Source organism: Carcharodon carcharias, chromosome 15 (genome assembly GCF_017639515.1).
Source record: "Carcharodon carcharias isolate sCarCar2 chromosome 15, sCarCar2.pri, whole genome shotgun sequence".
NCBI classification, from domain to species: domain Eukaryota; kingdom Metazoa; phylum Chordata; class Chondrichthyes; order Lamniformes; family Lamnidae; genus Carcharodon; species Carcharodon carcharias.
The window spans coordinates 51922032-51936731 of NC_054481.1; the positions used below are offsets into that span (position 1 = coordinate 51922032).

At 43.4% G+C, this 14700-nt stretch overlaps 1 protein-coding gene across 1 annotated transcript in view; it reads left to right on the plus strand.

The window, feature by feature from the left end:
* The first annotated feature begins 585 nt into the window (after positions 1-585).
* The window catches only part of natd1, a 35113-nt gene continuing 20998 nt past the window's right edge, over positions 586-14700 (plus strand). The window contains exon 1 of the mRNA XM_041206076.1: positions 586-776. Coding sequence (XP_041062010.1) covers positions 677-776 — 100 coding nt within the window. The 5' untranslated portion in view covers positions 586-676. The remainder of the gene's footprint in view (positions 777-14700) is intronic.

Consider the following 14700-nt stretch of genomic DNA (forward strand, 5'->3'; position numbering starts at 1 on the left):
GCAAGTGAGTGTATGTGTGCGAGAACATTGCATATGTATGGATATATATTCTATAATTGCATGAATGTGTATCTGCGTGAGATAAAATGTGTTAATATTGGTGTTTATGTGTGTATATAACTATACAGGTGTGTATGTGTGCAGGAATGTGTATGTACATGAGAGTGAAAGCATGAGTGTATATAACAGTGTGAATATGTATGTGTGCAGAAAAGTGTAAGAATAAGTGAGTGTGAGAGAGCATGTGTGCACGTTTATGAGTATATGCAAAAATGTGTATATATGTGTATGTGATAGTATGTATAACTATGTATATGCGTGTGAGAATGTGGGTGAGATCAGTGTGCATGTGTGTGAATGTATGTATATGTATGAGAGTGAGTCTGTTTTTAAGTGTAAGAATGAGTATAAGTATGTGTGACTGTATGTGTGTGTGTAAGAGAGAGAGAATGTGTATACACTGGAAATAAATGTGTGATTGTGAACTCAGCCAACCCCAGCTATGTAAAAGGTAGGCGTGGAATGTATCAGGAACAGTTTGCAGCAGGCGGATTGGCTCCTGGTGCCGCACGTGGTTTCACAGCTGATTTCCTGTGGCAATGTTTATGTCAGTTTCCCGAAGCGATCGGTGAACATGAAACCCTAAAAGAGAGAGGAAAACACTGGCTCCACGGAGATGGCCGAGTCCAACGCGATCCCGGTGCAAGACGAGAACAACTGTCCCATCAAAGTGGACCACGACCGCAAAAGGAGACAGTTCGAGGTCCGGTTGAACGGTAAGCAGCAGAGATCCTCTCCATATGTGTCTCACCTTTGTTTTCAACCAAAGGGAGATTATACTCCTTAAAAGGGCAAACGCTTTCTCTGACAAACATCTCATTTCCATCCCCACCTAATTCCGCAAAGCAACAAACAATATTCAGCGTTAAAAACTTAAAGGGCCTTTTTACACATAAAAAATGTTCTACACCTTGTTTTTACCAAGCTATTTATAACCCCAATGGGCCGAAAGGTTAACCCTTTATTTGCTCCGTCTCTGTTGTTTCCGACTCTGACTCCTGCACCCCTCCCCAGCCCCAGTCCCTTAATTATATCTCCCGCAGAAATGCCCCTCACTCCCAGTCACTAGAAGGGGCGTTACTGTTGTCCCCAATGTTGATGTGATTTCTCCCATAATTCGGTGTAAAAATCTAACCTGGACGTCGTGCCTTTTAAGTGGACTTTTTCCTGGCCTGTGCGAGCTGCATTGCCAAGTTATATAAAGTTGAAGCCACACGCCCTGCCTTTGAACTGAATGCGAGCTCGGGGTAGATGTCAGGGAGGTGGGGGTTTGGCTGGGCGGAATAAACTGTATTGTATAGGGAATAGCGGATATTCAGACTGTGGCCTCATCCCAGGGGACTCCTGTTAGGGTACAACTCCAAGGAGGGAGCTTGCCCTCCCCCCGCGTACCTCAGTCAAGTGGCTATTTGGAAGCACTGTACCCGCAGAAGCCGTGGGTGGGGAATAGTGGAAGAGGCAGCGACTTCATTGCTGCGACCCTCATCCTACAGATACCACCCCCCCCCCAACAAGGGGCTCAGTGGACAGTCCTCAGGTACAAGGACTCTGAATGATTTTCGTCTCATCTGTCTGTCCAATCCATGGAGTGCTGAAAACAATTTTAAGACCTCCGTCCCAAGCAAAAATTAGTTTAACAGCTTCCATTTACTGGCACGTTTTAAAATAGCAGAATGTCCCAAAGGTGTTTCATAGGAGTGTAATGAGACAAAAAATTGACACTGCACTAAAGAAGGAGGGTTTTTCTTAATCCTTTCATGGGATGTGGGTGTCACTGGTAAGGTTAATATTTATTGTCCATCCCTAATTGCTTTAAGAATGTATCAATATGGGTGACTAAAAGCTTGATTTAAAGAGTTCCAATGAGCATCTTAAAGGACATGAGAAAAATGGACAGCTTCAGGGAGGGAATTCCAGATTTTAGGAACAGGATGGAGGTTGTGGCTGCTCATGGTGGGACAAAGCAATTGGAGGACTGCAGAGTCATTCAAATGTTGTAGGGCTAGAGGAGGTTACAGGGTTAGGAAGGAGTGAGGCCTTGGAGGGATTTGAAATTGAGGATGCAAACTTTAAAATGGAGGTCTTACTGAGCTGGGAGCCAGTGTAGATCAGTGAGCACAGGGTGATGGGTGAACTGGATTTAGGCTAGTAAGGGTCCAGGCAGTAGAATTTTGGTTCAGCTCATGTTTACAGAGGCTAGATGATGAGACCAGTTTGGAGAGTATTGGAATAGTTGAGTCTGGGATTGATAGATAAGGGTTTCAACATATGATGGACTGAGGCAGTGGGCGAGATGGGTGATGTTACAGAGGCGAACGTAAGTGGTCTTTGTTACAGAGTGGTTATGGAGCTGAGCTGAAATAGGATGCCAAGGTTGGTATCAGTCTGGCTTAGGCTTAGGCTGAGACAGTGACCAGAGTGGGGGTTGAAATCGACAGCTAAGGAACAGAGTTTGTGGTCCCGTGGGTGTTGCATCTGAGAAGCTGCTGTTTTAAATAACTCAGTATCACAAACAAAAGTCACTTCACTTGAAAATATTTCATGATATTTGAAGCATTTCTGAGCTATTTCTGGGAGCTGTGATAAGCTTATGTATAAATGCAAGTTCTTCCTTTTGGAACACAATGAGCAGCACATTTGAACACGGAGCCAACAGCTCCTCCCAAGGACAGCAGGCTCCCATGGAGTTGTTGCATAGTGATATCCATTGAAGGGATTACCGATTGCAGCCCAAGAGGTTCTTGGGGTAAGTATTCAGAGTGATAGGGTGTGGAATTCACAACCAAAATCCTCAGCACAGCAAGGTCCCAATCTCCATCCTGCCAACAGAAAATGTCTGGAGGTTCATGATCACAGGGAGAGAAAGGAGATTGATGCTGAAGCTGTGCTTGCACAAATCCTGGCAGTTATTACATGGAGGAGCCTGGTGACCCACTTGGTTTAGCCATGCTGCCCCTTTGTCAAAAGTAAATTATTGTTCACCCCCTACTCCAGGCACAACTTAGAAGTAGTGTGGAACTTAACTACTGCAGGACAAAATAGTCAGCCAGGGTTCCTGGTCCAGCTGACCATCTGTGATCCATACCCGTTATAGAAAGAAAAAGAAAGTCTTAGTTTCTATAGCATCTTTCACAAACTTGGGACATCTGAAAGTACTTTATAGCTAATGAAGTACTACTGAATTGTAATCACTGTTGTAATGTCAGAAACACGGTGGCCATTTTGCACACACACACAGCAATGTGATAATTACTAAATAATCTGCGTTTTAGTGATTTTGGTTGAGGGATAAATATCAACCAGGACACCGAGAATTCCCCTCTTCTCTGTAATAGTGATATGGGAGTCTTTGCGTCCATGTGAATGGGCTGATGGAGCCTCGGATTAACATCTCTTCCAAAAGACTCCTTCAGTATTGCGCTGGAGAGTCAGCATAGATGTTGTGCTCAAGTCTCTGGGAAGGGGCTTGAACCCACAATCTCCCCAAGAAGCTGTTGAGGTTGGGGGCCAATTGAAAATTTCAGAAATGTGATTGATAGATGTTATCAAGGCAATGGTAATAAGGAATTTGGAACCAAGGCAGATAGATGGAACTAAAAAAATCAACCATGATCTAATCAAATAGCAGAACAGGCTCCAGGAACTGAACCTATGACAGTATGAGCCAAGGCTGACAACTGGGAAGAAGCAATGTGTCAACCATCATCAGGAGAGGATCCAATGTACCTGTAAGGTATTCATGTCATGGTCACTCCTTCCTGATAAGCTATGGTTCCAGGATTGCAGGTGCATCAACTGAACAAAGTTGCAAACTCTCCAGGATTGCCCTTCAGTCTCCAAGAATTAAAGATTAATCTCCTGGACACTGCAGCGAGCAACCACCCCAAGGCACCAGCACCCTCTCTACCACCCCCTCCACCGACCTGCTCCTCACCACAGGAGAAAAATCTGTTGGGGAAAAGAAAGTGTTTATTTTTTTTTCATTTTCTTTGAACATTTTTCTTTATGAATTCTAAAACTATTGGAGATGGGGGAGCTGCTATTTGATTAGGGCGGAGCTGTTGGAGGTGAAATGACAAAACCTCCAGGAATGCATCCAACTAGAGTTGGCAGCCCTACAGTGAAGTGTCATTTTTTTCTGTGAATGGATCTGGATAGACACGGTTGGAAGACACAAGGGTGGTGGTGAATGAAGGTGGGGATGGGATATGAAAATGGCAGCTGACCCTCCCCTTGCCTATCCTTGTCCCATTGCTACATATCTGTACTTAGGGGCAGGGGGCTAAGCATGTAACAGGTGTCCAGTGCTGCTACAGCTCCCCATGCTATCCCTCGCATCAGAGGGTGAACAGTGAGGACTAGGCCTCAGGCCTCAGGCCTCCAGTGCTATGCAAGAGCAGCCTCCTTTCAATGCCTCTCCAATACTACATACAGAATCAGGAAATCTCAGTTTGTTGGCATGGGGCGTGATGTCTACTCAGGTTATGTGTTTCTGCCATGAGTCTTCACGTGACTGAACAGGCCGATTCTCAACCTGCATATCTTTGGCCATGTGGGACAGGCCGACATATAAAATAGCAGGGCCTGGAGTGCAGGATTTGCTTCCTTTTCTTTCCTTCTTTGCTGCTGCTTTGCCTCATCATTAAGGTGTTGGACTCTCAGCATGATGTAGCTTGATGGACAAGTAGTTTCCATTCTGAATGATGAGTGGCAAGCGCCATCCAGTCATTAAGGTCAATGCCACCATGCTTCCAGGTGAACTTAAGAGTGCCTTTGAAGCACTTTCTTTGCCCTCCCCTAGAGCGTTGGCCATTTGAGAGTTCAGAAAACAGAGCATGTTAGGTGAGACGTTTTTCAGGCATCTGGACACAGTGTCCAATCCAGTGAAGTTGATTTTGCAGGGATTTTGCCTGAATGCTTATGGACCCGGCTTGAAGAAGGACACTAGTATTTGGCTCAATGGCCCTCACGTTGAATCCGGAGGATGCAGCGGAGGCATTGCTGATGGAATTTCTCTAGATCGCTTGAGTGTCACTGATGCACAGTCTAGGTGTGACTGCGGTACATGAGTGTGGTGACTTCAACTGCTCTGTTCACTAGGACTTTTGTTGAGTTGCGAAGGTTTTTGATGTCAAGCACTTGCTGCCATAGATTGTAGATAGTTGAGCTGTCACAGCTGATCCAGCGTTGGATCTCCTCGTCGGCGGTGACTTTTTGAGAGAGGTGGGCTGCTAAGATATGGGCAGTGCTCAACATATTCAACATACATAGGAGGTGATATATTTGGCTGACCAGACATGGGCTGATATGAGTTTTGTTTTAGTAACATTCATGGACAGGCAAAGTTTTTTGTATGCAGACTTGAAGAGATCGAGTGGCTTGCAAATTGGGTGTAGAGTAGGGGTGGGTGAATTGCAGACACCCAATTCTCATGCGGTAAAGAAATCCCATTTACTCTTGCACCACAATCAGCATTGAGATTAGAGTTGCCAAACCTCCAAAATTGGCCTAGAGTTCCCAGGTAGTAAAGATTAATCTCCAGAACACTGCTGTAAGTCAATGCCAAGAGGAATGAAGCCATTGGAATGGTTCTTTTCAAAATTACTTTTCATTTTCTTTTAGTCATAATAATATTAGTGATATTTGACTGGTGAAGAATTAGTCAATCAAGTAATAATGAGCAGGGCCTGGGAGAAGGGGGTGCAGGTGGTGCCATACACCAGTGCCTGGAGTGAGGAGGGGCCTGGGCTACATGGTTTAAACAGAGGTTTTCATTGCCCAGACTGAGCAGCCACAGTGGCAAACTGGCTTAAAAAAATTGGACACAGAGTTTAGGTCTTCTTAGATCAGTGTCAAGTCAGTTTCACTAGTTGCTGCACTGCTGCTTTCCACCTTCGGGCAGCTTCGTGGTTCCGATCTTTTCTTTTGAAAAGCCCACCAGAAAACCATAAAGCTGACTGAAGATTAACAGCAACGCAGTATCTGTTAGGAGAGTCTTCTGGCTTGAAAGATTGTAGGTGAAATCCTTTTGGGGTGGGGAGATCAGAAGAGGGGTGGGGAGAGGTTGGAAGGGAGGGTGAGGCAATTTGGAGGGGATTGGGGGAGGTTGGTGTTGGGGAGAGGTTGAGGGAGTGGTTGGGAGGTGGTTGGAGTGGTCAGGAAGGTTGGAGTGGGGGTTGGGGAAGGTGACAAGGTGGGTAAGGGGTAGGTTGAGGGGAGGTTTGAGTATGGGTTGCGAGGAGGTTGGGTGGATGCTGGATGGGTGGTAGGGGGGTTTGGAGGGAGGTTATGTAGATTTTTTTTTGTAGCCACTTCCTAACATCAGTTGATTGCTCTGTGATTAATTGTCCTCAGAATTGGGCCTCCAATTTCACTATTGCCGCTGTTACTCTGCCTACTCCATGCAGGTGTAATGAAAGACAAAACCTACATTTTTACAGCACTTTTCATGATGTCCCAAATTGCTTTACAGCCAATTAAGTTCTTTTGAGTTATAGTCATTGGTACAATGTAGACAATGTTGTCAAATGGCAGAGCAGGCTCAAGGAGCGAAATGGCTGACTCCTGCTCCTAATGTGTATGTCTGTATGTCATTCTGGGATGGATGAAATCAAATGGGCTAGATGGCCTTTGTCATCCATAGTTATCTTATGGATAGAATGTGGAATCATGGCCAGAGTTCTGTTTATTTTGTTGCTATTGAAAGTTTATTGTGAGTGGGCTTTGTGGGGTGAGATTGCCAAGTCAAAAGTACGTAATGGGCTCATGGTGAATGAATAACCTGTTTTTATCCTGAACATGATTCTCAAGAATTTTTTCTATTGTCTTGAATTTTGTCCCACTCTATCTTGGTGTTTTTTATGAGTTTTATGAGGTATTGAAATATTGCAATAAAGTTGTGTTGCGTAGTTGATATTGAAAATATATTGTGGTGAGAAGCAGTGATCAGCAGAGTCTTCAGACTTTCTGATCAAGAAAATGCAGATACAATTGTGAACTATTCAGTCTTTGCCCGCTGGCTTCTTAAAGGTTATGTTGCACAGAGGCACTGGAGGGCTCCAACACTTCTCATTGACAGTGAAGACCTATGTTGTTCAATCATTCAACTGTGTTGCTCAGGAGTCATTTGATCTTTTCTACCCTGTGAGATTACTGATAAAATAGAATCCAAATACACCTCTTGTGTGAAATAATTATACTGAATAATATCAAGCATCCAGGCAGAAGAAAATTTTCTTCTACTCATACAAAATGGAAAAGATCTTGTGCACTTTATCTGTGTGCAAATGTTGAATCTTTTCCCCAAATGTGAATTTACTGTCACCATGTCCATATGCTGTGATGTGCAGAACATATTAATGAGGGCTGATGCAGTCACTGAAATCAGTGTTATTGTCTGCACAGTGTTGTGAGTTACTAATGCGATATTTTCCTGTCAAATTAACAATATTGCACAATACTGTTAAAGTAAATGTTGTACTTTCTGGTTTATTTAATAGTCATGGTGGGACCACTTATAGGGCATGCACAAACTAACATTGCATTGTATCATTGCTGCTCTTAATATTAATAACCCATACTGCATATTTATTGGGCGATATTTGTAACCAAATGGCAACAATGGGCGTTATCATTTTACCAGGGCCTTCATGATTGTTTGGTGAATTGATTGGTGAATCTTGAAAAAGGAAAAAAAAATCATGCATGATTGAGGAGGAGAGTTAAAGTGGGAGATGAGGGGGGGCGGTGTGGGTTGGGTGTGGGCAGCAGATGAATAAGGGGCCTGGAAACAATAGATGCACCAAGGCCAATGATTTCTCTCCCTGGCCCTGATAATGAGTCTATTCACTTTCCAATTGGCCATGAGAAGGTGGGACACTGCAGGGCTGGACATGATGAACAGCAAATGATGGGAGCAAAGGGGTGGGACAGTTGGAGGCAGGAGGTCTTGCGATGAAACTTCCTGGAATACATTCAACCTGAGTTGGCATAGCCAGTCGAAGTACCTCAGGAATTTAACTGATCTGATTTTCCTTCCATGTCGCTCTAAAGTTAAAACATTGCAAAAAATCCTCTTCAAATTTTGAATTGCACGCATGCTACAGACATTTAAAAATGTTGCCCACTTCCCTCTGTGGCATTTTGTGTGGAAAGTTATCCCAGCCTCAACTTATGGCCTCATTTTCAAATTAGTTCGGAATATCACCCTTGCTGTTTGATATTTCAGAGACTGGAGTGTTCTCTAAAAACTGTTAATTATAGCAAGTGCCTAAACTGAAAATCAAGCAGGAATAAGATCCACTGTCAAGAGTGAGGAAGATTGTACCAGTGAGATTTTATATTGAGAAACTGAGGCTGAAGCACACTCATTTCTGGGTCAGAGGTCACGGGTTCAAAGCTCACTCCTAAGACTTAAGCGCACAGTCCAGGCTGATGCATTGGTACTGCGGAAGTGCTGCACTGGTGGAGGTGTTGTCTTTTGGATGACTGAAACTGAAAGTCTGTGCTGCTCAGGTAGATGTAAATGATCCTGCACCACTATTTTGAAGAAGAGCTAGGGAGTTCTCCTGTTGAACCGGCCAATATTTATCACTCAAACACAACACTAAGAACGGATTATCTGTTCATTTAACTCGTTGTTTGTGGAACCTTGCTGTGTACAAACTGGCTGTTGGGTTTCTGACACTATTACAGTGACTGCACTTCAAAAAGCGCTTCATTGGATGTAAAGCACTTTGAGATGGCCTGAGGTCATGAAAGGCAGTGTATAAATACTTTTCTTTCATTCCTTGAAAAGCCAAAACCCACAATACAAAAGAGCAGCAGCAGTGTTGGAAGCAACATGTGAGATCAAAAATGAATGAACTGGCAGTGAGGTATGCTTGCAGGAAGGGCAGACTGAGGAATTCCTCAGTTTTGAGATTTCAAGGTGGTTTATAAAGATTCTGTTAATAATGAGTGAGTAAATCATTAAAGTTCTCTATTGGTCAGAAGTAGAGCTGCAGACACCAGATTGCTTTCTCTCCCTCATAGCAGTGGAAACGGTGCATTGAGAAAATCATTAAAAAAATCTCATAAGTGGTTCAGTGACACTGAAGTTAGCTACTGCATTTCTAGCATGACTTTCAAAATGGATGGAGTCAGTATTCATTATAAGTCTACCGACTCCCACAGCTACCTCGACTACAGCTCCTTGCACCCAACTTCCTGTAAGGACTCCATCCCATTCTCTCAGTTCCTTCACCTCTGTCGTATCTGTTCTGATGATGCCACTTTCAAAAACAGTTCCACTGATATGTCCTCCTTCTTCCTTAACCGAGGTTTTCCACCCACAGTGATTGGCAGGGCCCTCAGCCGTGTCCGGCCCATCTCCCATGCATCTGCCCTCACACCTTCCCCTCCCTCCCAGAACCATGATAGGGTCCCCCTTGTCCTCACTTTTCACCCCACCAACCTCCGTGTTCAAAGGATCATCCTCCGCCATTTCCACCAACTCTAGCATGATGCCACCACCAAATACATCTTCCCTTCACTCCCCCGGTGGCTTTCCGCAAGGATCATTCCCTCCGGCACACCCTGGTCCACTACTCCATTACCCCCTACACCTCAGCCTATGCAACGGCAGAAGGTGCAACACCTGCCCCTTTACTTCCCCTCTCCTCACTGTCCAAGGGCCCAAACACTCCTTTCAAGTGAAGCAGCCCTTTACTTGCACTTCCCTCAATTTAGTCTACTGCATTCGCTGCTACCAATGTGGTCTCCTCTACACTGGAGAGACCAAACGCAGACTGGGTGACCGCTTTGCGGAACACCTTTGGTCTGTCCGCAAGCATGACCCAGACCTCCCTGTCGCTTGCCATTTCAACACTGCACCCTGCTCTCGTGCCCACATGTCCATCCTTGGCCTGCTGCAATGTTCCAGTGAAGCTCAATTCAAACTGGAGGAACAGCATCTTCCGACCTAGGTACTTTACAGCCTTCTGGACTTAACATTGAGTTCAACAACTTCAGATCATGAACTCTCTCTTCCGTCCTCACTGCCTTTCCAATTCCCCCTTTTTCCAATAATTTATCATTTTAAATATATTTTTCTTTTCTCAGCTATTTTTAAATTTATTGCGATCTATCATTTTATCTCCACCTTTTAGCCATCTTCCCCCCACCCCACCTCACCCCCACTAGGGCCATCTGTCACTTGCTCATCCTGCTTTCTAACCTTAATGTCACCATTAGCACATTCCTTACATAATATCACCACCATCAACACCCCTTTGTCCTTTCGTCTTTGACAATCTCTTCTTTGCCTCCACCTATCACTGGCCCTCTATCCAGCTCTACCTGTCCCACCCCCCTCAACCAGCTTATATTTCACCTCATTTCTATATTTCCTTAGTCCTGATGAAAAATCATACGGACTCGAAATGTTAACTGTATTCCTCTCCGCAGATGCTGTCAGACCTGCTGAGTTTTTCCAGGTATTTTTGTTTTTGTTTGTTGCATTGAGTATGCATCTTCCTGATAGGGGACGAAGTGTTGTTCTAGCCCTGCAGCAGAAATTGTCACCGAATACTGAGTGAAAGAAAGAAAAAAGACTTGAACATTTATAGCACCTTTCACAACCTCTGCACATTACTAAGTGTTTTGTATCCAATTAAGTCCTTTTGAATATGGTCACTGTTGTAATTTAGGAAAAGCAGCAGCCAGTTTGCAAACAGCAAGATCCCACAAACAATAGAATAATATAAACCAAATAACGTGGGGGTTTTTGTGTGGTTGAGGGATGAATCTCCCCTGTTCCCTGGGGAGAACTTTTCTACTGTTTTTCAAAACATAGTGCAATGAAATCTATTACGTTAATCACAAAGAGGTTGTGGTGGAAGAATTAATCTAGGCTGGTCTCTTGGTTAAAACTGGTTTATTTCCAAGACTACTCCTCAGTGCTAGTAACTTCCTAGTAGCTTCCACACAGTGCTCCAGCTGTACCTTTGTATTCTATTTAGATGGGATAATTGATGCCCATCACCTGTTTAACTAACAATTGGTTTTAACAAGATGATGGCCATATTAACAGATTCCCTTCTTTTCACACACACACTTCATTACAAGACACACCTCTTCCAACACATGTAATAATTTTTTTTTAGAGCAGGCACTTCTTTTTGTAAAACAGTCTGATAGTTGGTGACTTGTGTCAGCCCATTTTATCTGAGAGATCTCTTTTCTCTCTAACATCTCCTTTACGCTGGCTAGGTCTATTCGTAGCCTTTTTTCCGTGATACTTTTCATGGAATGAACGTTGTCCCAAGGAGACCAATTATCAACAGAACATTCTATGGGCAAATTTTTCCCACGTTGCCCCTTATATAATATTTCTGTCAATATATTGGACAAGTAATCCCCCATATCTAATGCTTCTACTACAGCTAATGTTTCAGCAGCTAAGGTGCTTTTCACTACCCTTTTTATTTTCTTGGCCACCCAAGCCTGTTGGCAACATTTATCGTTCTTTCCCACCAAGAATAAGAACCCTGCTGTGCTAGAGTACCCATCCGGAAGATTGGCATGTGAAGGATCACTAAAAAGGACCAACCTCACATCTTCTGGATCACCCAAGGCTGGAAACTTGAGCACACATCTCTCAGAATTTAATTTTTTTTTTAAAGTGTTTTATTTGCTCTCAGAACTTGCTCAACTGCAGCATGTTTCATCGTGGTACTCAGCTCCGATACATCATAACTAGCGTCAGGCCTAGTCTGAGTGCACAACCGGTTCAACTGCCTAATCAAGCTTCTCAACTGTTCCATTTCTTCCTTGGTAGCAGGAGATCCCCTTTTTATGAGGATCTATCATGAGTCATTGGGATATAATTAACATTTTCTAGATAAGATTGTTGATTCAATGTCACTCTTACTTTGCTCTGCTTAATGTCATAACCTATGTAATTAAAGGCCCCAGAAGCCTGACTTCTGACCTGGAATTCGTTCTTTAGCTTCTCGATTACCCATTGTTCAAATTCTACAGATCCTCCCCACAGGAAATCATCAACATGCATGATAAGGATCCCAGCTAGTTTATCCTTATGGTACCAGTAGAACATCGCGGAATCTGCATTTAACTGAATGCAACCTGTTTTCAACAAGACAAACCTCACGGAAAAATACCAAACTCTTGATGCATTGTTCAACCCATAAACACACTTATTCAATTTCCATAGCTTTCCTTCTACATCCCTGGCTTCTTTGGGTGGTTTCAAAAATCTTCCCTTTGGAACTTCTCCCCCTGCAAAAACACAGCCTTTATATCAATCGATTTGCACTCCCAGGAATAGGATATCAAAATAGCTCAAAAAATCTTCAAACTCACTTTCCCTGCAGTAGGCGAGTCCAGTCTTGACATCCTGATCTCTTAGTCTCTCTTCAAAGCCTTGGGCTATTAATCTTGCTTTGGCTTTATATGCCATCTAGGAGTACCTTTTCTGTACAGATCCATCTGAGATAAAGCTGGCTGTCCTTTGTCAGGTATTTCAGAATGTACTCCCAAATTCCTTCCAACTTTCCTTCCAACTCTTTCCGTTTGGCTCCCTTTATCAGCTTACTTTCCAATTTATTAGCAGCTACTAGAATCTCTGTCATAAGGACTTCTACTTCTATTGAGATTGCTAGCTTGCTCTCTAATCCTCCTTGTTAAGCTACGGTCTCTAATCACATTTTTCTCCCTTTCTGGACTGCTACTATATGATCGTCCTCCCAAGCGACCAGAACTCCTTTCGCAAGTCCGTGATTTTTTTCTAGGGTCACGACCACTTTCAGGTCCACTATCAGAACTCATACTCTGCTTTCTGGGTTTCCACATCTTTACTTTGGTTTGCCAATCGATAGGTCTTGTCTCTTGACCTTCATCCTGCACGTTTAGCCAATGTTTGTATTTACCAGTGTCCTTTCCTGCTCTCCCTATGATGGGGGCATCCCTCTGCACACTGGTCCCTTCTGGCATGTACGTTACCTTTGTTCCTACTTTGGGTAATTGCCCTTTTGGACGAATAGCATTGTCCTGTACCTCAGTATTACCTTGTTCATAGTCAGTCAAACTTGTACCTGCCATGTCTGCTCCTCATAACTACCCAGTATGTGTATATGTATGTGAAGTGCCTCCTCATGTTCTATATCCTTTTCAGAACCTGTAAAGATATAGCCAGTACCAATTAACCGTGAAGAATGTACCCTAACAGTTTGATTACCGTGTTGGACAATTACTACTTTGCCATCACTCCCTATAACCTTGCCAGGTCCTTTCCACTCTTTCTGGCCTTCCCTTTTATAATATGCCTTGTCTCCTTGTCTAAACTGTATTCCTGATGGTCTTACATGGTGCCATAGGGCCTGCTGAATTTTCTCCGAAACCTTAGCTTTAATGAAAGCTTTTCTGCCCAGATGAGCAGAAAAAGTGGAGCTAATGCTAGTCCCTTCTAGAGCAGGGGAGCATCTGATAACACCGAAGGTAACTTTGGATTTCTTCCGTACACAACTGATACGGACTGTACCCTGCAACCATTTGCAGAGAGTTCTTTGCTTGCAACTGCCCAGGCTAGAGCCATTTGCCATTTACAATTTGGTTGATCAGCTAATATTTTATGTAACATATCATCTATTACAGCCTGGTTTCTTTCACAAAGACCATTACTAAATGGGCTCTCAGCTGCAGTATGCATAACTATGATGTTTAAATTTTCACACATATTTCAAAATTCCTCATTGGCGAGTTCCCTGCCATCTGTGAGGAACTTCATTAGTATTCCTAATCCTGTTCCTACCCATTTCTCTATGACCTTATCGACAATGGTCCTTTTGTCTTTACTATGCTTCACAGTGGATAGACTAAACCTAGTTGCCATATCTATGAAGTGTAGTAAAAAATACCGCTATCCTTATCCCAAACTTTCAAGGCCATTGCCACTGCATGGATAAACTCCCTGGCTAGTGGCAAGCCTGTAACAGGCCGCGGTGGTGTCTTGCGATATTTAAGGCAAATTTCACACTGAGCAGTGATTTGTTCAATAAGATCATCATATCCTTTATCAACCACTCCCACATCTCAAAGCAGAGTCTTCAGTTTCTGTGGCGCCGGATGTGCAAACTTGTCTACGTAATTTCCAGATGATCTTTTTTGTCCACCAAATTGTCATTCTCAGCAGTTAACAAAACGTCATGAACTTTTTGATGAGAAATCTCTGGCTTCCTTAATAACATGTTAATGTATTGTCATCTCCAAACTGGAAGCAGGTAGAGCTTTCATAATCTTTGACCTTCCGTCATTCTGCCTCATCGAGAGACTCCAGATAGCAGTCAAGCCAGTCCATGCCACACACCGTAGAAGTGCAACCACTGTCCGGAACTGCACTGTTGAAAGAATCTATTATCAAGATACTCATCACCAGATTCAAATTCTGTGATCAATACAATTCCATCATGGCAGTCACCATCATCATTTTCAGTTTTAGATGAATCCGTCTTGTGGGTCACTTCAAAAATATGATTCCTTTGCTGTGGGCAGTTCATTGCGTAATGGTACTGGGAATCACACTGAAAACACCGATTAACCATTCCCCGTGCATTTTTTGGGTTTAAACATCTACCAGACACC